The sequence below is a fragment of the Andrographis paniculata genome, unplaced genomic scaffold (assembly GCF_009805555.1).
Source record: "Andrographis paniculata isolate CXL003 unplaced genomic scaffold, ASM980555v1 Contig86END, whole genome shotgun sequence".
In the NCBI taxonomy this organism is placed as follows: Eukaryota; Viridiplantae; Streptophyta; class Magnoliopsida; order Lamiales; family Acanthaceae; genus Andrographis; species Andrographis paniculata.
Window position 1 is genome coordinate 2,966,704 of NW_026137624.1, and position 26,337 is coordinate 2,993,040.

The following is a 26,337-nucleotide window of genomic DNA, read 5'->3' on the forward strand; positions in this document are numbered from 1 at the left end:
ACTGGATGACATTGGCCATTGAATGTTTTCTCGTTCATTTGATTCATACAACACAATTTCTTGCCAAATAAATTCATCAGTCTTTTAAAAATTTTCTATATACAAATTATAAATAAACCCAAAAAGCAAATAAAATTAGTTATACCTTGCAAATACTCAGAGCAATGTTAGTTGGGGAACCTTCCTTCGGATGTCCGGCATCATTCTTAAACTTTTATGTTAACCCAAGTGAAAAAAGACTCATTGAGTCAATATAAACTTCTTCATCGCACTTTTGTTTCTTTCTGGGAGATTCACAATCTATTTCATTAGTTTGCACTGCCGCCTTATGTTCAGTTTGCTCCTATAACAATGATCAAGGCATATGTTTTTAAGTAATTCAAAATATAAATGATATAATGGTTATCTAACAATGATCAATGTGCATATAATTTAAATACTTGTTCAATATTTTGTTCTTCACAGACAGCTTCCTCCCGCGATGGCAAATCACGCTCAAAAAATTCCTATGGCAATAATTAGGAGTAAGATTTATATACATTGCAATTGTTCAATAAAAACAATTGATATATAACAGAACAACCTCAAAATTATAAACTCATATAATTAAAATCACCTTCTCAACATTTTTTTCATGAATATCTTCATCTTCTGCTCTTTTTCTTCCATCAATAATGTCATCCTCATGACCCTTAAACTTCTTGTTGTATTCTTGCATTAAATTGCAAAGAATTCATGATACCCGTAAAACCTCATTCTTGTACCATTGTAATGATTTTTCAGAATCATTCTTCTATGTATCAGTCAAGGTATTAAGTCAGCATCATAGTGGAATAGTCACCAGGAAAAAACAAACAAAATCTATACCATCATCCTATTTATCAGTCAATGTATCAAATCCAGCATTTCAGAAATATTAATTCAGCATATCAACAAGTATTACTTAACAGATCGTAAAGGAACAGTTAGCAGGTTGAACAAATCATCAACTCAAAATATTCAAAGCTACATGTTTAATTCTAACCTTTGAAGATCGAAAATTTTGAGGGCTGAAGAGCTTTGAAACATCTTCCAACGTTAGTTTCGTGTAAGATGACTTGAAAAAAAAAGCCTCCCGCATTTTTTCTCATTATGGAATTTGTCAAAAAAATATATGCTGAAAATAGAAAACTAGCATATTACACAAAGAGAACAATAAAACAGAAAAGTAAGCAAAAAGATTACAATGTTTTAATTTACCATTAAACAATGGATATCTCTGGATGACCTTCCAATGACCGGTGAACTTTTCTTGAATTTTTTGGACATCGCGTCCAAACCCACCACAATCTTATCCCTCAAAAAACCAACTCAATTATACTCACTTGCCAACTCCTTGGACTCAAGGAACTATAATATACGAATGATTGATCTTCGAATTGGATATGGGCGTCAACAAGACACATATGCAGTAGATGACATATATTCTCAAAAAATTAACATCACTCATTAGCCTGCCACTGTCTAGTAACTTCTTTCACAAAGGCTCGACAATATATTTCTTATTTCTAGATATAAATTTATATCTAACCAAAATCTATCGGCAAAACTGTACCAAGAATCAAACTCATACAATGAAATAGATTCCTTATTTTTCCCATATGGCAGCCCATACACAACAATAACATCCCGATCCGTAATATACCATCTATTCCCATTAGATAGATGAAAGCACTCGCTATCAGGATCTCAATAACTCAGTAATTGCATAATATGAGCCATAAGAATAGGCATTGGTTTCACATGGAATAATCATTTGAAAGGACTAGATTGAATATACCTTGTAATCAGCTCACGATAAGGTTGTTGTAAAGATTCGTTGAGGTGAGCGACTTTCCTGGGAACACGTGGTAGTTGAACGATAGAATCCTTTGAACTGGACGCCTTCGACATTGTTGATCGCTTTCGACGAGTTAGGATTAATCGAACTAGGGCTCCGCAAACTCAAAATAGGGCTTCTCCAACAACAAGAACGACGATTTAAGTTGGGTAGCGTGGAATGAGAGAAACATTTAACGAGCGATTAAACATACAGTACTTACCGAAATTTAGGAGCGACCGGTGATGAGGAAATTGACAATCACGAGCGCGTCCGTGTCATTGATTTGAAACGGCGCAGTGGGTTAAAGAAGTTGAAGATGAAGAATCAAAGTTGAAGACGAATTAAAGAAGGTCGAGGAACGAGTGAACAAGTTTGCTGAAAAAGGTGATTCGAAAAAGAATACCGAAGGAGGGAAGCTTACAGATCAGTACAAGGGAAGACGAATGCTTAAACCTTTCATCTGAATTAAAAAATTATTAGACCATGTTTAAATTACAATCATTAGATTATATTGTATCAACATAAGTGCACCTATCAACACCGGATCCGTCTCTTTTTCTTTTTAATCCGAACATTAGTTTTTTTTTTTTAATATCCGAACATTAGTTCTTGATTGTATAGGCTAATTCCTGACGTTAGGTGAGTAGGTCCTCTCTCCTGATCTCCCGGGTATGCCCGGGATTTTGTACATTTATTTTTTCAATATTAATATACTTTTAATATACTTTTGATCATTCCGATAAAAAAGATTTGTAATAATAATAAATATATAAAAATAAAAACTACCTACAGAAATTTCACCCTTTTACTTTGGGAAGAAAAAAGGTATAAACATACAAACTGGTATCCATCCCTCCCTGAACATGCATGTATGTCTGTACATATGCATCCATGCCAACCAACAACCTTCAAACCTCAAGATCTTCCAAATTCTAGATCAACTGGTAAGCTGGAATTGCCTGAAACTGACGACGACAAGTACACTCCCTTTTCTCTATCTGACTCTGAATTGTTGTTCCTTCCACTTGGCTGGATTTCAACCTCAGCAGCTTCAGCTTCGCAGCCCCCAACAGTACTGCGAGGGCCGGGATGCAACTCCTCCGCCATTCCTATTCCTATTCCTATTCCTAAATGTGTTGCTGCTGCAGCATAAGTTCTCCATCCTACAATGCAACCAAGAAGAAACTACATTAACCATTCCACAAAATTAATTGCATTGGCATTAGCAAACAGAAAGAGTATGAGGGAGCATTCATACCCCAAACTATATATTAGCACCCAACAAATTAATAATATTCAGTCTGCTCATAATTTTTTCCAATGGTGATCATAAAATCAATGAATAAGAGAAACTTGAATCCATTTACTAGATCTAAATCTCAACAGAAAAGTTCAAATCTTGTCGCTGCCTCCTCCTATTCATTTAATTAAAGCATCCTGCCTGATCTGTAATAACCAATGTCAACAACATCCTACTTTCCTCATTTAAATAACCCAAAATCAACAATTCATTTATGTTTGCATTTGCAAACCCAACACATATATGGCAGTGTTTCGGGTTTAGCTGGGGTAAACAATTTTGTGAGGAAAAGACATTATAATCGTGGAAAGACATACATACATACCATCAATATGATAAGGAGGTGGAAAGAACTGCAAATAACAAAAGGTAGCCACAACTAGACCTGCAAACACAACACGCATTAGACAAAGGAAGATAGTTCAATAAATTATTATCGGAGGGACTTTTTTTGCGATGAGCTGCATTAGACAAACCTAGGAGGCCTCCTGCAAAAACATCCTGCCAGTGGTGCCGATAATCATCAACGCGAGAAATCCCAACAAGGCATGCAAAAAGTAGAGGAAGCAAAACTGCGCAGAGCTTTGCAATGTGGCCCTTACCGTCAAATGCCTTTATCTTCCCGGCTAAGTACAATGATAGGAAACCCAAGCCAGAAAATGACCCTAAATTGAAAAGTGACATTGGAGAAAATGGGATAAGTAAAAGGGACATTCATTAAGAAATTTGCATGAAAAAATTACATTGGGACGGGTGATTCTAAGGTTATGGTGATTACATGAAGTATGCCCACTGGGAAAGCTTTTATGGCCTTGCCGTATGACATGCTTGTCACCATGGCAAACCACATTACCCCATCGGTCGTAGACCTGAATGCTGTGGAAGTTTAGTAACAAATCGAATTATATCTGAAACAAATGTGGGCTCTCAAGATACAGTGAGTGCTGTAAAGAACTGAGTCAGGGGATCACTTACATCTACTCCATCAGGAAAGCATCGCCAAAAGAAATCAGGACGTGGACGGCCCACAGCAGCTTTTATGGCATCAGTGAGGACTGCTGTTATGAGTGCTGAAAACAGAATCCCTTACACGAACAAACAAATACCTTTATTCATTATGTAAGAATGCATGTGCTCCAATCCAGTTTTTATTGGTGTGAGTATAATAATGAGTTCAAAATGAACAAAAAATATAGCGCCGTAGTAAAAAATACCCAAGATTGCATGATGAAGGTCATATATGTCTCGTCGTCGAAGATAGAATAACAGAAATACCAACATTGGCAACATAACTGAATATACCTAAAACATTCCATGTAAGTCAACATATGTTAAGTTAGTGTGACCTATTTGAGCTTGAGTAGAAAACTCTTAACTCAATACGCCTGTATATATAGAATTTTGACTTACTGGAACTGACCAAAATGGAACAGTGCTTGCTTTGTGAGGATACTTGAGATCTGACATCATATCTTTTCCAACAAATCGGTTAAATGGATGGATAATATTAAGCACAGTTAGAATCAACCCCAGCAGCATAAGCATTAGCCAATCATATGTGTGTGTCTTCACCACTTGAACTCCATGGGACCTTGAGATGTATTCACCGCCCGGCATTCCTCTCATTCCTCTCTGAAGAACGCAACAGATAATGAGTTTTGATTCTGCCTTATTCTGATGCACAAAGTTACGAGTGAGTAACGAAATATTAAAAATGGTAAGAATCTCAGAGAAGACAAAAATAGCAAGAAGTCGTCATGATCTGATGGGAGATAATAATCATTCATGGCAATTGCACATTCATAAAAACATAAAAAATAAAAAAGACTAGATGATAAGAAATACCCGTTGGTTATGGTTATTGATTTCTATAAAAGGGGCATCTAGCTGAGAAGACCAGTCACTGATACTGGTATAAGTCCTCTGTTTCCAAATCAAAAATACAAAACAATCACAAAAGATGGCCTTTAATGGAACAATAGCAAGGAACACGATGTAAATCTTTGCAACCCGTGTTGAGAAAAGAAGATTAATAAAAAATGTCAGTGACTGCATCACATAATATGTTACACAAAGGAAACATGTTACATTAAAATACAGAGACGAGCATCCGGCGCTTGATCGCAAATCTGTGATATGATACATATAGACAAGAATACATAGTGGGAATAGTTCTCAAACTATGAGAATAAAAAGGATTTCTTAATAAAAAAATGTTGGTCATTCTGTGAACTACTGATGTTTCTTCCATTTCTAACATGTATGGCATTGAATAGCATATATGTAATTATGATTTTGGATACCAAAATAATTCAGAGGCAACTAGAACATTTCTGATAAATCAGATACAGCAGCTCTACTATCAAATACACAAATTCAATATTCGGGAAGTTAGTTCTTTCATAATGGACAGTCAGTCCCAATGCAGCCATATTCAAGGCACGTTTGGCCTCAACAATACATATAAATGAAGCAAAAGTTCAACTCTGTTAGGCTCAAAAGTTATAAGAGAAGCACATGATAACATCCTGTTTGGCTATGCATCTTTGTAAAGGCACTTTAAAAGAGATATAAACAAAGTAACAAAAATGTAAATTTATTTAAGGATTTTTTATAAAGCCCGTGGAGGAAATGGGTATAGAATGAAAAAGAAAATGTCCAATCTGGCAGGAGAAAGGCGGAGCAAAAGTATTATTTTTCATCATATTCATCAACCCTGTACAAGGTAAAAAAGCAATCTTCTTTAACCTAAAACTATTCATTTTCCTCATCTTTAAGAAAAAAAAAATGTTAATATTCTATCATATTCCTTTCCAAGAATCCGATTAAAGGCGCAGTCCAGCAAATTCGAAAGAAATGCAACAAAATCTGAAACTAGAAACAATATCACGAAAATCTGCAACCAAATTCAACTCAGCATAAAACCAAGAGGCTTTACAACTAAGAACAACAACATAAACGTGAACAACGTAACATGCTTAAGGAGTATCGTAAACAGAGAATCCACAAACCTGGGGCCAAAAAGAATAGTCAAAATCATTCATGGGCATGGCTGATGATTTCCAATTAATTGAGACAAAATGGAACTTACATACAGCCAAGCCAAGCAAATAAACCCCAAATAACGTGAGGTCGAAATGAACACTGGTTCTATTCTATTCAATCATTCTTAAACAATAGAAATCAAATACCAAAAAGGGCCGTGAAAGCGAAAATCAGAGCCCGACGAGAGATGGGTCACATCACATGGGGCAAACGAAGCTTAACTTTGCCCTACCATGAATGATTAATTAATTAATTGTATTCAATTCAGTTCCATATAATAGATAGCGTTGACATTGAATAGCAGACAGAAAGATCGATGTAATTTAAATAAATAAATCAATTAAATGGTACCTTTGGGAGGAGGTTGACGAAGGGTAGGGTAGAGAGAGTCAACTAAGCAAGCAAGCGGAGGGGGAGAGACAGATAATGGGTGTCGCTCGCTCGGCAGAATCATGGCATACGGCGACCTGACTACGACTGACCGACCACTAGGGAATGAGAATGGGAATGGAATTACCGCCACGTCGTGAAGACAGCGGCTGAGGCGGCGAGGATGTGACGTGCCACGCGGGCGGGCGTGTCACAAGTTGGGGACGCCACACGGATGGTAATGGGTTTGGTCTGTATGGGCAAAAAAAAATTAGAATCGAGCTGTCGAACTGTTCAACGGAACTGAATGTTGGTTAGAATAAAAATATTGTATATTTAGTATTTATTGGGTTCGGTTTGATTTCAGTTTTTGATATATTTTTTTGTTCGATTAACCATGTTGGGAGAATATGAGAAGAAAGCCAAAATGCAAATAAAAATCAGATTTGATGTACTCTGATCACGCCTAAGCAGTGTATTTAAACTGTTCTATTGAAACATTTGCCTTCAATTAATTATTTTTCTACCAAAAGAAGATGAATGATAACCACCAATAAACAACGGAAATAACAATATGAAACACCAAAACTTTTGACGTAGAAAAACTCCTTCAAAGTGAAGGATAAAAACCACGAGGCCTATCAGTCTACCCAAGACAAAATTCACTATATCAAAAAAGGTTCGTACAATCAAAGATAGGGCTATCAAACTCCACACCCAAATACAAGAATAGAACTTTAATCACAAGAGATCTCCCAACTACAAACAACCCATTCCAATCACCAACCAATAAGATTCAAAACCGAATCCAAACAAATAGTGAGAAATCAACGATACCAAAAAGGAATATCTGAAGATGACGAGACAGTTGATTGGAACCGAGTTGAAGAAATTCTCTCTTGCTTGCCGATTATCTCGTATGCGTGGATAACGATTGTCTCTCTCAAACTTTGCACCCAAATGATCCATCTCCCAATTATGACGGCTAGGGCAACAATTGGCAAAAGTGGACGCTCAATTCTTTTTGGGGTAACTTGAATTGTTGGGCCTCAACACATAGAAGGAACTCAAACCCAACAATTCTCCCCCTTTCGACTATGTGGAGGAGGCAACCAACCCTGCATCCATCTTGCAGAACTTGAACTTGTCTCTTGGAAGACTTTTGGTGCATATATCCGCACCATTTTCATCCGTGTGGATTTTATCAACTTCAATCAACTTAGAATCCAAAACCTCTCGAAACCAATGAGACCTTGTATCAATATGTTTCGATCTCCCATGAAATGTCGGATTCTTGCTAAGATGGATCACATTTTGATTGTCGCAATACAAAATATACTTTTGTTGAGCGAAACCAATTTCACTCACAAAAGTTTTCAACCATAATAACTCCTTGCAAGCTTCGGTAACACAATAAACTCCGCCTCGATGGAAGAGAGTGCAACACATTTCTACAATCGGGATTGCCATGAAATAGCTCCCCCTGCATTAGTTATCAAGTATCCAAATTTCATATTATCAATATCTCCGGCCATATCAAAATCTCTATAACCAACAAGCTCCGGCTTTTCAATACCAAACCACAACCTCATACTCAAAGTTCCCCGAAGATATTTCAAAATCCACTTCACTGCACTCCAATGCTCTTGGCCAGGATTCGATATGAATCGGCTGACAACACCAACTGCATGAGCTGTGTCCGGCCGAGTACACACCATGGCTTACATCAAACTTCCAACTGCTGAGGCATAAGGAATCCGCTGCATATCTTCATTTTCTTTCTCAATAGAAGGACACTACTTCACACTCAATTTAAACGAAGCAGCAAACGGGATAGAAGTAGCTTTGGCCTCGTCCATGTTGAACCGCTGCAACACTTTTTTGATATATTTTTCTTGGGATAACCATAACTTTTTCTCTTCCCTATTCCGAGAAATATACATGCCAAGAATACTTTTAGCTGGCCCCAAATCCTTCATCGAAAAATGCTTGCTCAACTCTTTCTTCAGATTATGTATTTTTGAGGCTGAAAAGCCTACTATGAGCATATCATCTACATAAAGAAGTAAGATGATAACATAAGTACCTGAGAACCACTGCACGAAAACACAAGGGTCGGCATCAGTCTTCTTGTACCCTTGTTGAATCATAACAGATTCGAATTTCTTGTACCACTGCCTCGGAGCCTGTTTAAGTCCATACAAGCTCTTTTTCAATCGACATACATGGTTCTCTTTCCTTTTCACCACAAAACCTCTAGGCTGCTCCATATAAATTTATTCTTCGAGGTCACCGTGAAGAAATGCCATCTTGACATCCATTTGCTCCACTTCTAAGTCAAGACAAACAACCAAACCCAGGATAACACGAATAGAAGTAATCTTGACAACCGGTTAAAAAATCTTCTCAAAATCAACAATATGTTTTTTTACTAAAGCCCTTCACAACAAGTCTGGCTTTGTATCGAGGAGAGGATGAGTGTTCTTCATGTTTCACTTTATAGATCCACATATTTTTCAAGGCCCTTCTATCACTTGGAAGCTCAACTAACTCATACGTGTCATTAGCATGTTGGGATTGCATTTCATCTTTCATAGCATCAATCTAATTTTCTTTTTCAGGACTCTGAACGTCTTCTTCATAATCCTCAGGCTCTCAATTTTCAGTCAAGAACACATACTCCGTATATGAATACCTAGTGGAGGGTTGTCTATCCCGCGTAGACCTTCTCAATGAAGATTCTGCCATATCCACCAAATCCGGACCAACATCAACATCATCAACAACACCATCACCGACAGACTGATTTTCATCACCACCCAATTTTGGTGTAAGAATTCGATCCAAATAAATTAAGTATTTATTTTGAACATTTGGCTTATGGTTCGTTTCAATGTCCTCAATCGTTTAATCCTCCATGAATACAACATCACGGCTTTTGACAAGTTTTTTCTCAATAGGATCGTAACACCTATAGCCAAATTCATCATCACCATAGCCAATAAAGATGCACTATCGAGTCTTAGCATCCAACTTGGATCGTTCATCCTTATGCATATGAACAATACACTTGCATCCGAAAACTTTGAGGTGATCATAAGATACTCTTTTTTCGTACCAAATTCTGTCAGGAACATTTGTCTGCAAAGCCATTGTAGGAGTCAGGTTGATAATGCGAGCAACTGCATATAAAGCCTCACCCCAGAAATGTTGAGGCAATTTAGCATCCGAAAGCACGCATCTGACTCTCTCCATCAACGTTCTATTCATTATTTCTGCCAAGCCATTTAGTTGCAGAGTTTTAGGAGGCATCTTCTGATGTCGAATATCATGCTTTCGACAATAAGCATCAAACGGTCCACGATATTCACCTCCATTATCGGTCCTGATGCACTTCAATTTCTTACCTATTTCTCTCTCAACAGAAACATGAAACTCAACAAAAGCATCAAGAACCTGATCTTTTGATTTCAACACTCGAACCCATAATTTTCTTGAGTGATCATCAATGAAGGTAACAAAATAAACTGCACCTTCGAAAGACTTTACCTTCAAAGGACCGCACACATCCGAATGGATTAATTCAATAATATCTCTTTTCCTCGTATGAGGGTGATGAACAAAAGAAACCCATCTTTGCTTTCCCACAAGGCAATGTGAACACTTATCAAGCTAAGCACGTCTAACACCAGGGAGTAGATTCTTTCTCACCAAAGTATTGAGTCATTTCTCACTAATTTGACTCAATCTCTTATGCCATAAGCTCGAAGAACTCCCATTCTGAACTGCATTAACACCATTCGCATAAATAATAGAATGAAACCAATATAAAGTGGACTTTTTCTTACCCTGAGCAATTACCATAGAACCTTTGGTAATCTTCCATTTTCCATCACCGAAATGGCAGGAATATCCATAATCATCCAACCTACCAGTGGAGACTAGATTCAGTGGAACATCGGGAGCATGCCTCACATCCTTCAACATTAGTGTGTATCCACTACTGGTATCCAAACACATTGTTCCTGTGCCTACTACTTTCGCCAAACTATCATTTCCCATCTTCAAGACTCCAAAGTCTCCCGGAGTATATGATGTGAAAAAATTTCTATTGGCAGTCACATAGAATGCAACTCCACTACCCATAACTCAACTAGTCTCATTTTGGGTAAGATGAATTCCCTCTTCCTCATACACAATGACGAGATCCTCCGGCATTGTCGTATTCACACGGTCATTGTTCCTATCATCATCTTTCTGCTCATACTTGTTGTCCTTGCCTTTCTGCTCCTTTTTTAACTTGAAACAATACCTTTCTCCTCCTCACCTCTTCATTCAAAATGGCACTTTTGATAAACTCCAAAGTGACTATCCCATCGGGCGCAAAATTAGGCAAAGAGACTCTGAAACCTTCCCATGAATATGGAAGAGTATTAAGTAGCCACAAACCAAGTACCTCATCATCAAACTTCACTCCCATGCCTGATAGCTGATCGAAACATCCTTAAAACTCATTTATGTGATCGGAAATGGACTTGCTCTCATGATAACTCAATCGCATAGCCTGCTTGAGTATAAACAATTTATTGTTGCCAGTCTTCCAAGCATATAAGCTTTCCAGTTTGTCCCACAATGTTTTGGCATTTGTCTCATTCACAGTGTGATTCAAAACATTGTCCTCTACCCATTGCCTTATGAAACCGCATACTTGTCGATGCTCCAATTCCCAATCTGCATTACTAGTATAAATATCAGGCTTCGCCGCAGAAATACTGGCCCGTGTAACTTCTTCACATATAGAAGATCAATTATCTTCTATTTCCAAACATGATAGTTTGTTCCTCCCAAACAACTTTGCTCTGATACCACTTTATATTGGGAGAATACCGGAAGAAGGCCGAAATGCAAACCAAAATCAGATTCGATGTACTCCTTAAGCGTGGTCACACCTAAGCAGTGTGTTCAAACTGTTCCACCAAAATCTTTGCCTTCAATCAATTATTTTTCTACCAAAAGAAGATGAATGATAACCACCAATAAACAATGGAAATAACAATATGAGACACCAAAACTTTTAACGTGGAAAACTCCTTCAAAGTGAAGGATAAAAACCACGAGGCCTATCACCCGACCCAAGGCAAAATCCATTATATCAAAAAAGATTCGTACAATCAAAGATAACCACAACCAAAAAAGGGCTATCAAACTCCATACCCAAATACAAAAATCTAACCCCAATCACAAGAGATCTCCCAACTACAAACAACCCATTCCAATCACCAACCAATAAGATTCAAAGCCGAATCCAAACAAATAGTGAGAAATCAACGATACCAAAAAGGAATATCCGAAGATGACGAGACCGTTGATCGGAACCGAGTTGAAGAAATTCTCTCTTGCTTGCCGATTCTCTCGTATGCGTGGATAACATTTGTCTCTCTCAAACCCTGTACCCAAATGATCTCTCTCCCAACTATGACGGCTAGGGCAACAATTGGCAAAAGTGGACTCTCAATTCTTTTGGGGCTAACTTGAATTGTTGGGCCTCCACACATAGAAGGAACCCAAACCCAACAAACCGAACCGAATATATTTATATTATTATATTTTGAAATTTATATTAATAATTATATTTGCAAATATTTCTATTTAATTAAAATTTTAATTATTTTAATGCAAATTAATTACGGTTCGGTTCGAGTTATTTGCAAATATTGCAAGCATTTTTTATTAACTGAATTTTGGTTCGGATAAGGTTCGCGATTTCGGGTATTTGTTCGGTTCAATTCGGATATCAAATATATGCATATTTGCAAATAACTAAACTGTGTCCACCCCTATTGGTTGGGTCGGATCCAATTGGACTCAAGGTCCGACCACAATACTCTTTGTTGGATTTGAAATTCAACTGGACCCGATTATATCTGAATTCGAGTATATATGAACTCGATTTGAACAATATCCGAAGAAACATAATAGATTTGAATTTTTTTATAAATGATTCTTAAAACTTAATTCAAAATTGTATCCGAACTTGAATTCGAACCCGATATATATTAAAATTTATGTATTTTATTCAAATTATTATAATAAATAATAACTAAATGAATAAATTAAACTAAAAATATGTAATTAATGTAATTTATATTATTAAGAAACGATTGTTTTTAAAATATATATATTTATATATTATTAATATATTAATCAAATTCGGATCGAGTAGGGTCTACTTTTGGACCCGAGATCTGACCCAAAAAAGGTACATTATACCTGATCCGTATTCGATATCCGGATAATTAGATCTAACTCAAATAAATTGGTTGAATTTCAGATCTACTAGGACCTATTTCCATCCTAACCTCGCAACTCCCTACATTGCACCTCACTCACGCATTTGTAACGTATTGTGCTGATATCTAATTCGCAACAACAATTTATATAATTTACGACAACGGTTTTTTAACTTGTATTAAATTAATTTTATTCTTTATCGTTGTCGTAAATAATATGATTTTTAATAAAAAAAATATATATACTTTTTTATAAAATAAAAATATAAGTTTTTAAGTCAAATGTTAGATACAAATTTTAAACCCAAACCCAAATTAAACAAATTGTTTGTATTACTTCAAATATATTTTGTATGTTTATGGGTGAATCTCTTCGTATTGCACTCTTTTAAATTACTGACTTTTTTTTTAAAAAAAATCTCAATTTATTTAGAATCAGTTTCTATTATTATTTTCTTTCATTATACTCTTCTATTTTTTATTTCACTTCGTTCTCACTCCTTCATTCCAATTTCTTCTTCGTCAACTTAAATCATCCATTATCTTTCACGCGAAATTGGCATGGAAAATCCAACATGCAATTAACGGAGATCACAAAATCGACACCACTGTTCGGTCGGCCAATGTCTGGAGTCCTCAAACTTCTATTTCTTTCCCTGTATCTTCCTTGATCGCGCCGGTTGTCTACCGTCCGGAAAAGATCAACCAAGGGTTTAGAGGATCAGTGATTCTTTCCCTTAATCCCCTGCAATTCATGGCACCGTGAATGTTTTTCCTTTCCCCTTGCCTTGGCGTCGATTGAAACATTTGTGTCTCTCAAGTCTTGTCAATCGAGAAGAATCGAAAGTTGATATCGGCTAGATATATCAAAGCACAAAGGGAGTTGAATTGATTTCTCAATTCGATTTTAGGCTTTGTTTGTTTGTTTTCATTGATTTCAAATTACTTGTTTTAGTTTTGATTTCACTTTCTCAATTCCAATGATGTGTGTTTAATTGTGTTTTAGCAAATTTTGGTTTAATTCCAATTTTAGGTCGGTGTCATTATTTGAGTTTATTAATATTTTGTTTCATCTAATTTAATTTGTATTTTTATTTAAGTTTGATTCAAAAAGCCCATCGATTTGGGTATAAGTTCACAATACTTTTATTTTTTTTTAAGTATTTCTATTTATTGCATATCAAATCCCTAATATGTGGAATTTTCTTTACTAATATTGCTGGAATTTTCCGTGTAAGTAATGCGGGTAGTCGCGTTTCCTCATTTTTGTTGATTGCAGTGTTGCGTTTGGTGAAGAATTTTGGTGCGGAGTTGTTGCAGATGTGTGATTTTATTTTCTGATTTTATATTGTATGTGTTTTAGCTAATGATTTGTTTGTTTGTTTGTTTATTATTATTATTTTTTATATAAATGTAATTAGACTTTGATTTGGTGTTTTGTGAGGTGAAGAGTATAAGGATGATCTTATGATTGATGATTATTTTTTTATGTCGATAAAATTCAAATCGAGTTGAATTTGTTCTTAATTTTAGTTGTTGTTACCAAATTAGATTTGGTTGGATAGAATGTTTCATCTTTCTTCTACCTTATTTTTCTCTACTTGTGTTTCAATTTATGGACTTAAGATATTTGAAAGGCCAACGAACACTAACTTTATTTTAAATGGGTATGTTTTTTAATTAGACAGATAATAGTTATTTTGTGAGAAATATTATTGGAAGCCTTTTGATTGTCTTAATCAATCAATCAATTAATTTTATTTTTTTAGTTGTTCTTATTCATTCTGCACAAGCACATACATATGTATGTAGTTGTAGTTATTGGAGTTTCATTCAGATTTTTTGTTGATTTACGTTTGGTTTTTATTTGATTTGGTATTCATATCCATTTTTAAAATTCTTTTACAATAATCAATGATATTCTGCTTTTTGTTACTTTTTCTTATTAGAAAAACATTGTTCCGGATGTTTTGCTCGTGTAATTTTTTTGTTCATATTATGGTATTTGTTGATCTTTATTTTGTTTGTAGTGTCTAAAACGTTTTTTCTTTTTTTTTTTTTTTTTTTTTTTTAAACATGATTAAATCTAGGACAAAATGCATTTTGAATTGTCTTATTATGTTGTAACATTGAGTGCCCCTAAAAATATATATATATATTTTGGTTTTTTTTTATATATATAAAAGATAAATTTATTATTTTGCTCACCCTAAATTTATATTTATTGTTTGTTTGCCCTACTTTTTTTTATACAAATTATAATATAAAATATTATTGTAATATTATCGATACTATTTTTTATACTTCACATATAAAAATGTTCCGATCAAAATTTAAACAAATAAATTTTGTTAATATTTTTATTTAAATTTATATTAATATATAATATTTTTAATTATATATAATATAAATAAAAAATATAACTTTTTACTCTAAATATTTTAAAAAAATGCATCCTTACATTGTCTACTAATTTTTCTTTCTTTCATTTTTTTTTTCACCCATTGCATTGTCTACTCTTTTCAAAATTTTTAATTTTTACCAAAAAAAAAAGAAAAAAAAATATTGTCGTTGTTGTGATTGTTGTGGTTGTTGTTATTGTGGTTATTGTTATTGTGGTTGTTGTGGTTGTTGTTATTGTGGTTGTTGTAGTTGTTGCTGTGGTTGTTGTTATTGTTGTTGTTGTTGTGGTTGTTGTTGTGGTTGTTGTTGTTGTTGTTGTGGTTGTTGTTGTTGTTGTTGTGGTTGTTGTAGTTGTTGTTGTTGTGGTTTTTGTTGTTGTGGTTGTTGTTGTTGTTGTTGTTGTGGTTGTTGTTGTTGTTGTTATTGTGGTTGTTGTTGTTGTTGTTGTGGTTGTTGTGATTGTTGTTGTTGTGGTTGTTGTAGTTGTTGTTGTTGTTGTTGTGGTTGTGGTTGTTGTTGTTGTTGTTGTGGTTGTTGTGGTTGTTGTTGTTGTTGTTGTTGTTGTTAGTGGTTGTTGTTGTTGTTGTTGTTGTGGTTGTTGTGGTTGGTGTTTGGTTTTTGTTGTTGTGGTTGTTGTTGTTGTTGTTGTGGTTGTTGTTGTTGTTGTTATTGTGGTTGTTGTTGTTGTTGTTGTGGTTGTTGTGGTTGTTGTTGTTGTTGTTGTGGTTGTTGTTGTTGTTGTTATTGTGGTTGTTGTTGTTGTTGTTGTGGTTGTTGTGATTGTTGTTATTGTGGTTGTTGTAGTTGTTGTTGTTGTTGTAGTTGTTGTTATTGTGGTTGTTGTTGTTGTTGTTGTGGTTGTTGTTGTTGTTGTTGTTGTGGTTGTGGTTGTTGTTGTTGTTGTTGTGGTTGTTGTGGTTGTTGTTGTTGTTGTTGTTGTTATTGTGGTTGTTGTTGTTGTTGTTGTGGTTGGTGCGGTTGTTGTTGTTGTGGTTTTTGTTGTTGTGGTTGTTGTTGTTGTTGTTGTGGTTTTTGTTGTTGTTGTTGTTGTTGTTGTGGTTTTTGTTGTTGTTGTTGTTGTGGTTGTTGTTGTTGTGGTTGTGGTTGTTGTTGTTATGGTTGTTGGCTGGGTCGGTCCCTTCCTTCATCATGGTTGATTTTGTCATTGGGCTAGAGTCTTAGATTTCTAGATTAGCCCACGTTATAAGTTTATAAAATGTCTGGTCTTTGTTGTAAACTCTTTGATGTGTTATGAAGGAATTTTAAGGTAAAAACAATTTCAATTCTGCTTCGATGTTTTGATAAACCGAACTGGCAAGTTCAATCCCAGGTAGGTTTTGATAAGTTGTTTCATTCATCGTCGCAATTTCCTTTCTCTTTCTATCTCCCTCTCTCGGTCCTTTCTTTCTCCGTGTGATTTCTTTTTGGTAAGATTTTTCTTTCCCGAAGATTTAATTAGCAACCATCTCCTTGTCCGGTAAGTCTTCCTATGTATTGTTTTTTATCATTTAGTAGGATTTTATTGGTTGGATTAGTTGTTTTCTCATTTTACTATAATCTTCATTTTCTTGTTCTTCATTCATGTTCTAGGTTTTTTTTTTTTTTTTTTTTTTTTTACTAGTTCAAGTTTAATTTTCAAGATCTTGGGTTCTATGTTTTGAGGAATATCTAAGAGCTCCACATTTAATATTTTATTTCCCTTTTCGAACATCATTCTTTCATTCGTTCATCTCAATCTTCACATACTCAATTTTAGAGACTAATATTCCTTTGTTGGTTCTTAATTGGATAGGTTTTTTGAGATGATTCTCACTCAACAGTTTGGTAGAACTTTACTTTTTATTAAAGAAAAAAATTAATTGATTTACATAATCAATGTAGTTGCTTCCTATAGTATATATGTTTGTGTATTGATTTTTATCGACAACTTTTGTTTAATATTTGTCAGATGGAGGAACTACGGTTGGGTCGACTTAGTATAGATGACGCCAAGGCGTTGCAAGATGAGGAGCCTGAGGCGACAAAGATCGAAAGAATTGCAAGGATAAAAGCTATTATCGAGAACGGTGACGAAAAGGTGGCCTAATTTATTTATTCTAAAACTATTTTTATATTCTAAGTACCTATAAAATAGTGGTCTTGTTCTTAAGTAGTTTATGTTATGACTTTTTGTTAGACCAAAAAACGCATATGAGAAAATGGTGAATTTCAATCCAAGTTGAAGCGTTGTAACCTTTAGGAAGAGGGATCATCATATTGTGCAAGTGAGGAGCTCAAATTCTTATTCAGAAGACGACACAAGAGAGTGTTTGACTTGGAAATATGGGAGATGAAGGGAAATGAATTGGCATGGCTCAAAGAAGAAATGTGTTGATGATGGCCAAGCAGAAATGATATTAGCCCAAGATGAGTGTGCAAAAAACCCACATTCATGACTAAGAATGAATGAGAAAGAAAAGAATTGAGAGAGAGATGAAAAGTGACCATGGGGTTACAAACATTACATGTAATGAAGGAACTAGATACTCATTTATAGAGTGGGGTTACTTAGAGTTACATGTAATGAAAGAATTAGATACTCACTATGAATGGGGTTACTTGGTCAAGAGTTACTCAAAATATTAATTAAAAACATTGAACAAGGGATAAAACATAGATTAATAGATGAAAATATTACACATAAGAACAACCCCTTGATCAGACGCACTATAATTTTCTTTGTTTATATCCTATTTTGTTCAATTTTGCATGCTCTTTCTTAATTATTTATGCATGTTGTTCTTGTTCCTAGCCTTCTAATTTAACTTTAATTTATTCTATATGTGTGTTCCTTGTCGAGTTTTCATTTTGTCCCATTTTATTCCCTGCATCCATTTTCCACTCAACTTTTTAGATCATCCAGGAAGAGACTATCCAAATTTCGGATACAACAACTTTAATTTTTTTGTTTAAATTTTAAGCATTGTGTGGATGATTTCTATTTGGTTTGATATATTATGGTTTTCATCGTAATGTTATATAGTTTGGTTTTGATTATAAATTGTTTGGTTGCAACAGTCTGACATGCAGATGGTCGAATTACTGAGGCAACTTCATGAGATGAAAATGACGAAGGAAAATCTAGAGGTTTGATGTTACTTTTTATAGATATGTGCTTCGTCATTCCATGATTGAAATGCTTTTAAACAAGTTCATTTTCTATTTCTAGGATACAGGGATTGGATTAACCATTGGTAGGTTGCGAGCTCCGCATCAAACAATGGTAGTTCGGAAACTCTCTGAATCAATTATCGAGTATGGATTTTAGTAATCACTTTAATCTTTTATTACACCAATTTCATTGAAAGCTTGATCTTGTGCTACTTAATCAAGATTGTAGATATTTAGCTAAAAATTGTTTATAATCTACTTTCATAGTTGAGTACATGTTGTGTTTCTTGCACAATATTTACTCCATTTGTGATCGTATCTTTGTATCAATATACGAAACTGAACATATTTTTATCTCTTCATTATATATTTTTCACTTTTGAATTTAGATCTAATTTGAAGTCTATGTTTATAAATATCAATTTGTTTCTTTCTTGGTCCATAGCTCTAGAGGAAAAATATGAATAATTTCTGATAGCTTGAAATGTTATTTCTCTTCAATGCAGTGAATGGAAAAAAATCGTTGATAAATGGATGATATCTCAATCTTCTAGGTTAGTATTCAAACATGGTGAGAGATGGCTATATATATACATCCACTTATATATTTACAACAAACTAACGTGATTTGTCACACAGGATTGCGAGCCAGCCAAGAGAGGTTAGTCTTCGATCCCAAATTAATAACCAATATGACTAGAACTTATTACAGGTTAACACAAACAGCACACAGGCCATTACTTTTACATTTTTTCGTCCATAAAAATGTGCAGCCAACAAGCCTAGGACAACCAAGAAGCATAGTAAGACGCAAATGATTGTGGGCGAGTGAATTTCTAAATCAAATAACCATCTGGATTGATAAAAAAACAGGCAAACAGCTCAACAACTCACCATTTTTTTTTTAATAACTAGAGCTTTCATTATATGTGGATGGTGGATGGAGCTCATAGTTTATCCATATGTTGCATGTTTTAGGGGCAATGTGAATGTCCATGTTACCTGATATAACTTTTATTATTATGACATATTTTTATAGTTGTTTATGTGTTATATTTGTTGCACAATATTCATACCTTGTATTATCTTTACTTTTTTTTTATTATTAGAATATGAAATTTATGGTTCTAGAAACTAATATTCCAGTGTTTTAAAATAATTAAATCTATTTAGAACTCACGACCTTAAAGACCTTGGTATCAATCAAAGTTTTACATGAAATCAATCTTCTTTAATTCCATTGAAGACAACGACAAAGCGTTACACTAGGTACCCATATAGATTTTTGTTGCGAATCAATTACCAAAGTTGGTCGAGTAAGGTATTTTCATCCCATACTATGCCTTGTAATTATTGTGCTCCATTGACAGGGAATACTTTAAGGGCACCATTGAATTGTCTATTTTCTTGTGGTTTGGGTTTTTATTCAAGTCTTTTTTATGTTGTTTTGGTCAAGTTCACTAGAAGAATGTTTGCATCGGGGGGCTGGTGGGATTTTGCTTCATTGAAACATCCAAAAGAGTAAATCAAGAATATGAGATTGAGGCTTTGTGAAAGTGCTTTTGAGGAAAGTCTTGCCACAATATTAATTAATTATTGGATTAGTTTTCTTTTGGTTTTTCTTACCGTTGGAATGGAGTTGATGAGGTTATATTTTATCCGTAAAATGCTCGAATTTTTGTGGATGAATTTGGGTTGGTATCCTAGATGTAGGTCTCTTTGCATTGGTCAAATCAGATAAACTTTACACACAAATTATATGATAGTTCCACTATCAAATGAGTATTATCTTTCATGTATTACAACTTAACTGAATTTTCTCAAGATAAATGGATGTCTACACAATTATACGAGAAAATATCAAAATGAAGAAGAATTTCATCAACCGACGAATATTCATAAATTAAACCACATTAGGGAACCAAGTTCCATTCACCCTACACTATCCTTAAAATTCTAAAGTGGCATGCCTTCATTCAAGGATCACAAATTATCGACTATGTATTAATGTGTTCAATGATCACTTTATTTTCTATAAAATATTATTTTATGGTCAAATACTTAATTTCAATATATTATCTTTTTACCATAATGCAACAAAGTTTTTGATATACAATTTATTGTCCTAGATAGAATCAATAATTTTAAGCACACACCACATAAGAAACAAATATAGTTAATTTGTATTTGATTTATTCTCAATCTTTATTGATATATAATACCGGACCGTGTCAGGTCAATCCATTTTATTTTTTTATTTGAACTTACAACCTAATATAAACAACACTAAGTACTTTGCCATCAAACTATGTCTATATTTTTATTTTATAAATTATTATATATATAAATATATTAAATATTAATTTTAAAAAATCGGGTTGGGCCAAGCACGATCCAATTTATTGGTGTGTTGGGCCAGACACGGCCCGAAAAATTTCAGACCTATTTCTTGAGGCCTAAGCATCATAGTTCGCTGGATCAGCGAGTCCGGTCCGACTCAGCCCAAGGGTAGGACCGTTCGGTAAGAAAAAAATATCGGATTTTTTCCAAAATCTTTCTGAAATCACTCAAATTTTCATTTATATCATTCTAAGGTGTATTTGTCGCTATTTCTTCAATTCTTTCATGTGTGAATAAGGAGGGTTGGAAAAGGAAAAAGAGTTGGAGAAGAAGATCGTACAAGGTGGGTTGGGGAAGAAGATTGGTGCAGTGTTGGAGAAAAGAATGCGTGGAAGAATTGATTTGAAGAAATTTGGGAAATACCCAATTAATTATTTAAGTCCAATTAATTAATTAATTTAATTTGTAAGTTGGATTTAATATTAGGTTATTTTAATTTATAGATTCAACTGTTTAGAATTGTATTTAATTTATACACATTAATTTGATTAAAATCAATATTATATAATAACTTATAACTAATTATAAATATATTATTTGAAATAATTTTAGATAAGATTTTAAATTATAATACTCCCTCCCTCCGTAACAAAGTATACATTTTTCTATTTTGGTTTGTCTCACAACAAAATATACCCTTACAACTTACAATATATTACACAAATGTCATTACTTTTATATCACATAATACTAATAGGGTTATTTTAGTCATTTCTACTTTATTTCTACTACATCCCAATATAATATTAATATTATGGAACGGAGGGAGTATATTTTTTAATATCATATATTTTTAAAATTAATTATATTTATGATTTTTGATATATTTTAATAGTTTATTATCATTTTTTAATAGAACATTTTATATAAAAAAATTTATTGACCGATACGCCGTGCCGATACGCCGCGGCGTATTTGGAACGGTAAAGACCAATTCGCGACAACGATCCGCGACGACGAACCATGCTAAGCATGATTTTTTTGTGCTGAGTTCGGACCGAATTTACGGGCCATGCCTATTTTTGCCACCTCTAGCTCTCACTGACCTTTTCGTAAAATTTCAAGTGCAATTAATCGGAGGCTTCCGCATATTGTAGATTTATTAGGATTATAAATTACGTAATCACCATCACTAAAGGTAAATCATTCAAGTTATTTACTTAAGGTAAATCTTGTTAATCATCACTGAGGATAACTGTTTTCACATCTATTTCATGCATCTCAAATTTAAGTTAAGGTACTAATACCATAATTATATAAAGTAAATTTTTTTTAAGATACCAGAGAAATTATTTTGGTATAGTCAATTTCTTTTTCTGAAATAATCCTTTAACAACAAGTCTTGTATTATATCTCTCAAAGTTGCTAGCAACTTGAAGAGATTCGGGACCTTATTCCATCCTACAGGATCCATCTAATCTTTCATAGTATTGAGCCAAATTATAATGCTTAGAATTTGTATTTTGCAAAAATGTTTTAGTATCACTTGCAATTTTTATACTATAGTCCAATTCATACAAATGTAGCATGGATATCAAATAGAAGCTTGTGAAAATTTATTGATTGATCTTTAAAATCCATTTGAACTAGAGAAGTGTCGGTCAAAATCAACCCATCACTCGACTTTGAGGGTTCAACTTTACAGTGATAATTTTCAGAAATAGAATATTAAATTCGATCAGTCTCATGCAGTCAAATTTAAGGAACTTGGGGTTCTTCAATTCCACAACTCATGTGCTACGTGATGGACAACATAATATATCATTTAGACCTTTAATCCATAACACATCATTTCAATAGTAACATGCATAGAGTCATAGGTTATGTTTGTTTTGTAAATTAGTTAAATAGAGAATATCACAAAGTTTGACAAAACTAGTAATATTATAGACATAAACTAACGTAAACTAAAGTCCAAAAGTAAGTTAATATTCAAAACATGCTAATCTCAAAATAAAAATAAGTTCTTATAAAAGAATAAATACGGTAAATTTTCTTTTTTAAATCAAAATAAAAATGTCACTTAAAGTCAAATAGCATGTTGTAATAGGCTCTGTAGGTGAATATATTTACTTCCTGAATAGATTATTTGTTCAGTTCCACTAGGTTCCTTAGTTTGTCCTTATTCTGCAAGGTTTTAGAAACAAAGATTTTAAAACCATGATCAATCCATCATGTGTCATGATGAATATTCACCATATTGGATTCATGGCAAAAAAAAAATAAAAATAAATAAATAAAAAATACATTTATTATGAAGTCAGGTATTAAAATTATGCAATTTTAATTAATGTATCCTTTCTTTTTACATAAGAAACACATTTAATCCTTCTTTATCACTTGTTCAGGAGCAATTTGCTCATCCTTGGCATTTTTTTTCTTTCTTTCTTTCCGTGGACAATCAAGTTTACATTTTGATTATCCAGCATCAACAACCTATCCTCCTCTTAAATACACATGACCAATACAACCTATCCTCCTCTTAAATACACATCACCAATAATTAATTGATTGACCATTTATCATTATATGTTTTATAAGAGTTCTTAAAAAGATCATATTTTTTAGGTAGTGTACACAAGGTATATTTTTTATGTTGGACGTTTCTCCTTCCTCTTATCTTTCTTCTATTTATACTTTTTCTCTACTTATCACCTTCACACTTCTCCATTATTTTTAACTTCCTACAACCCGCAACTAGCTTTGGATAATATTTTTACATTCTCTTCACTCCTCCATGATCTCACTTGGACACGTCAACTCATCTTGGATTGGGCCGGTCGGACTGGACTTCTTCGTGGGCTGGATGGGCTAATCCTCCGGGTTGGGCCGCTGCTCTTCATCGGACCTGAAAATTAGAGAGTAACACCTATAATTGGCCCTATCCCGATAGATTTGGGGTCAATCCAAAAAATTGGTCTTGTTATATATGTATATATATATATATTTCTTATTTGTAAATTATCTTATAAATTATAATTAGATATTCTGAAATTAAATATTAAGTATTTTAAATTTTAAAAATTTCAATAACATAAAAAACCTATATATTTTCAATATAATGATATAGAAATGAGAAACAACAATATAAGATGGTCAGTAGAAAAAAAATAATAAGTTGAAAGATATAAGACAATGAAAATTATAAAAAATTGAAAATAACAAATACGGTAACAATACTATAAAATTATAAATTAAGACCATATAAATGATTATTTTACGAAAATCAGGTTCGTGATGAGTTTTTTTATTAGACCGATAATACGTCTCGATTTAATTTTCAAAATCCATAACTTCCCACTACAAAAAAATTACAAATTACTACGGAAAAATTCCGTCACAACTGACAAAATTTCTGTCATAATTTTCAATTACAACGGAATTTGCGACCAAATGGAAGTTGTAGTAAATATTATTGTAGTAACCCAATGTAACAATTAAAATTTTCCGTTGCAAAGAATTGGTGACAGTCATTTCTATCGCAATTTTTTGTTACGGAATTTTACTACAAAAATATATTGTTATCATAGTGCAATGTAATGGAAAAGATCTGTGGCTAATTTGTTGCAAATTTTTGCAACGCATTTTAAAAAAGAATATATATGTTGCAAGATCCGTTGCAATAGAATAACAAATTGCGAGAGAATATACTATTGCTAATTCCGCCGCAATTTTTACAATTTCTTTTGCTCATTTCTTGTCAATTTTTTTTTTCAATATCTATCTCAAAAATATTAACTCAATCCTCCATAATCAATAACTTTAATGATTCGATTAATAGATCTTCTCAAAGATACAAGAACTAGTTGAAATCATATAAAATTTTCAAATTTAAACACTATCAATAGACCAAAAACACAATGTATTTAGTATGAGTACCGCAAGTAGCACATATCAGAAAAATGTACAAATCTAATTCAAGTTACCATAATATCATACCAAAACAACTAAGGTCGTAACTAAAATACTTGTAATAATAAAATATAGAGCAGTACCACCATCTGAATCGACTTTGGACCTATGAATGGAATGTGCTCCCATACGTCGTAATTGCTCAATAATGGTCAAGTTCAAATCGTATATGGCTCGTTGTTGGTTCTCCATATTTGTGACACATTGTAGCATCACTTCCCATTGACTACGTCCCTCGGCAAGATCTGTCCTCAACTCACCCAACTCACACTCCATCTTTGTCAATTGTTCCTCAAGAATAAATGTGCCCGGAGTACGACCATCACTGCAGAAGGATGATGGTCGAGGAGGAACAGTCGCACCTAATGACCTCAACCCATAAATGCGATTTTTCTTGTCACGGGGTACTACGATGAGGAACACATTATCCGGATCATAGGACGTATTTCCTAGTTGAGTCAGGTGTGCTTCAACAACATCCACCTCATCCTGAAAATAATTTAGATGAATACCATGTTAGTTTTTCAAACAAAATCATAAAAATATTTGATACAAATGAATAATAATAATAATAATAATAATAATAATAATAACAACAACAACAATAACAACAACAACCAACAACAACAACAACAATATGGTGGCAATGCATATGACTTCAACACTAAACTTTATATGCCCCAATAAATGCCCGGAATGAGGCAACCAAATCCAATTAAATTCAATATTTCAATAGGTCTATAACTTTTAGTGCCTTATGTTAATCCTTTAATCATGAGCTCAATCAATCAATACAAAACAAAATTCCTGCTCTTGAAGTATATTAAGATCAATGAACGGTTACTTTTGGTCCAACTTAATTTACAACATTAAAGAAAAGTTAACGTAAAATATATGTCCAATTTAACTAAAAATTTAAGTTATGATAAGAATCCCACTAAAATTCATCTGCAACTTAATAATAAAGAATGCATGACAACAAAAAATACAAGAGTATTTAAATTATTCATAACCTAAACTATTATGAGATTACACTTACATATCTAAAAAACCATGAGACAAAGTTATCTTGAAGCTCAACACCTAATTGTGCATTGGTAATTTGTGGATTTTCTGCCCTTAGAATCTCTTCAAATTTTCTGCCAAAAATAATGTTGGGGGGTTTTAACATATTATGCTGCAAAGGTGTATTAATATTGTGTTGTAATTTAAACTACTATAATTTGTCTCACAAGATCTAATGTGTTCACTTTTTCTAATCTTATCATCAATCAAATTTTAAATTTTGTGTGGAGTGGCATTTGCATGTATAACAAAAGTAGATATAATCATGTCTATATACTTTTGATTTTCCGTGTTGATGCTAAACTATGTAGATTCTCTAGCAGATTGAAAAAAGAAAACAAACCATTTGTGTACATAATACAATATTGCAGTGCTTTGAAACTCTTTTTCAAATCAACATTAAATTATAAAAATAATAAAATTGACAAAACCCGAGAATGATAAGATATTTATGTAAGTTCTTCATGCAGCTTATTTGATTTCAAAATGACAATTTCCCCAAAAGCTAAGCACGTATGTTCCAATGAGGATTTCATATCAGG

General features: G+C 33.5%; 2 protein-coding genes across 12 annotated transcripts; one reads left to right on the top strand and one right to left on the bottom strand.

Moving 5' to 3' along the window:
- Window positions 1–2,689: 2,689 nt before the first annotated feature.
- LOC127242400 (lipid phosphate phosphatase 2-like) lies at window positions 2,690–6,782 on the bottom strand. Of its 9 annotated transcripts, none has more exons than XM_051261935.1 (10): window positions 6,558–6,782; window positions 6,353–6,434; window positions 5,007–5,084; window positions 4,572–4,835; window positions 4,376–4,463; window positions 4,137–4,246; window positions 3,940–4,030; window positions 3,638–3,826; window positions 3,487–3,546; window positions 2,690–3,024 (listed from the first exon to the last, which is right to left on the bottom strand). In XM_051261935.1, the coding sequence occupies exons 4-10, from the start codon at window positions 4,785–4,787 to the stop codon at window positions 2,777–2,779; spliced, it is 1,002 nt and encodes a 333-aa protein (XP_051117892.1). In that variant the 5' UTR covers window positions 4,788–4,835; window positions 5,007–5,084; window positions 6,353–6,434; window positions 6,558–6,782; the 3' UTR covers window positions 2,690–2,776. The 9 variants fall into 9 exon arrangements, with proteins under 9 accessions (XP_051117892.1, XP_051117891.1, XP_051117890.1 ...); XM_051261934.1 differs by having other exon boundaries at window positions 4,572–4,793; window positions 6,558–6,781; XM_051261933.1 differs by lacking the exon at window positions 6,353–6,434.
- Window positions 6,783–16,287: 9,505 nt separating this feature from the next.
- On the top strand, window positions 16,288–19,497 carry LOC127242289 (probable mediator of RNA polymerase II transcription subunit 26a). 3 transcript variants are annotated; one of them, XM_051261768.1, is made up of 7 exons: window positions 16,288–16,745; window positions 17,217–17,345; window positions 18,326–18,394; window positions 18,477–18,562; window positions 18,925–18,972; window positions 19,058–19,079; window positions 19,192–19,497. In XM_051261768.1, the coding sequence occupies exons 2-7, from the start codon at window positions 17,217–17,219 to the stop codon at window positions 19,234–19,236; spliced, it is 399 nt and encodes a 132-aa protein (XP_051117725.1). In that variant the 5' UTR covers window positions 16,288–16,745; the 3' UTR covers window positions 19,237–19,497. The 3 variants fall into 3 exon arrangements, with proteins under 3 accessions (XP_051117725.1, XP_051117726.1, XP_051117727.1); XM_051261769.1 differs by having other exon boundaries at window positions 16,288–16,598; XM_051261770.1 differs by having other exon boundaries at window positions 16,288–16,535.
- The last annotated feature ends 6,840 nt before the right edge of the window (window positions 19,498–26,337 follow it).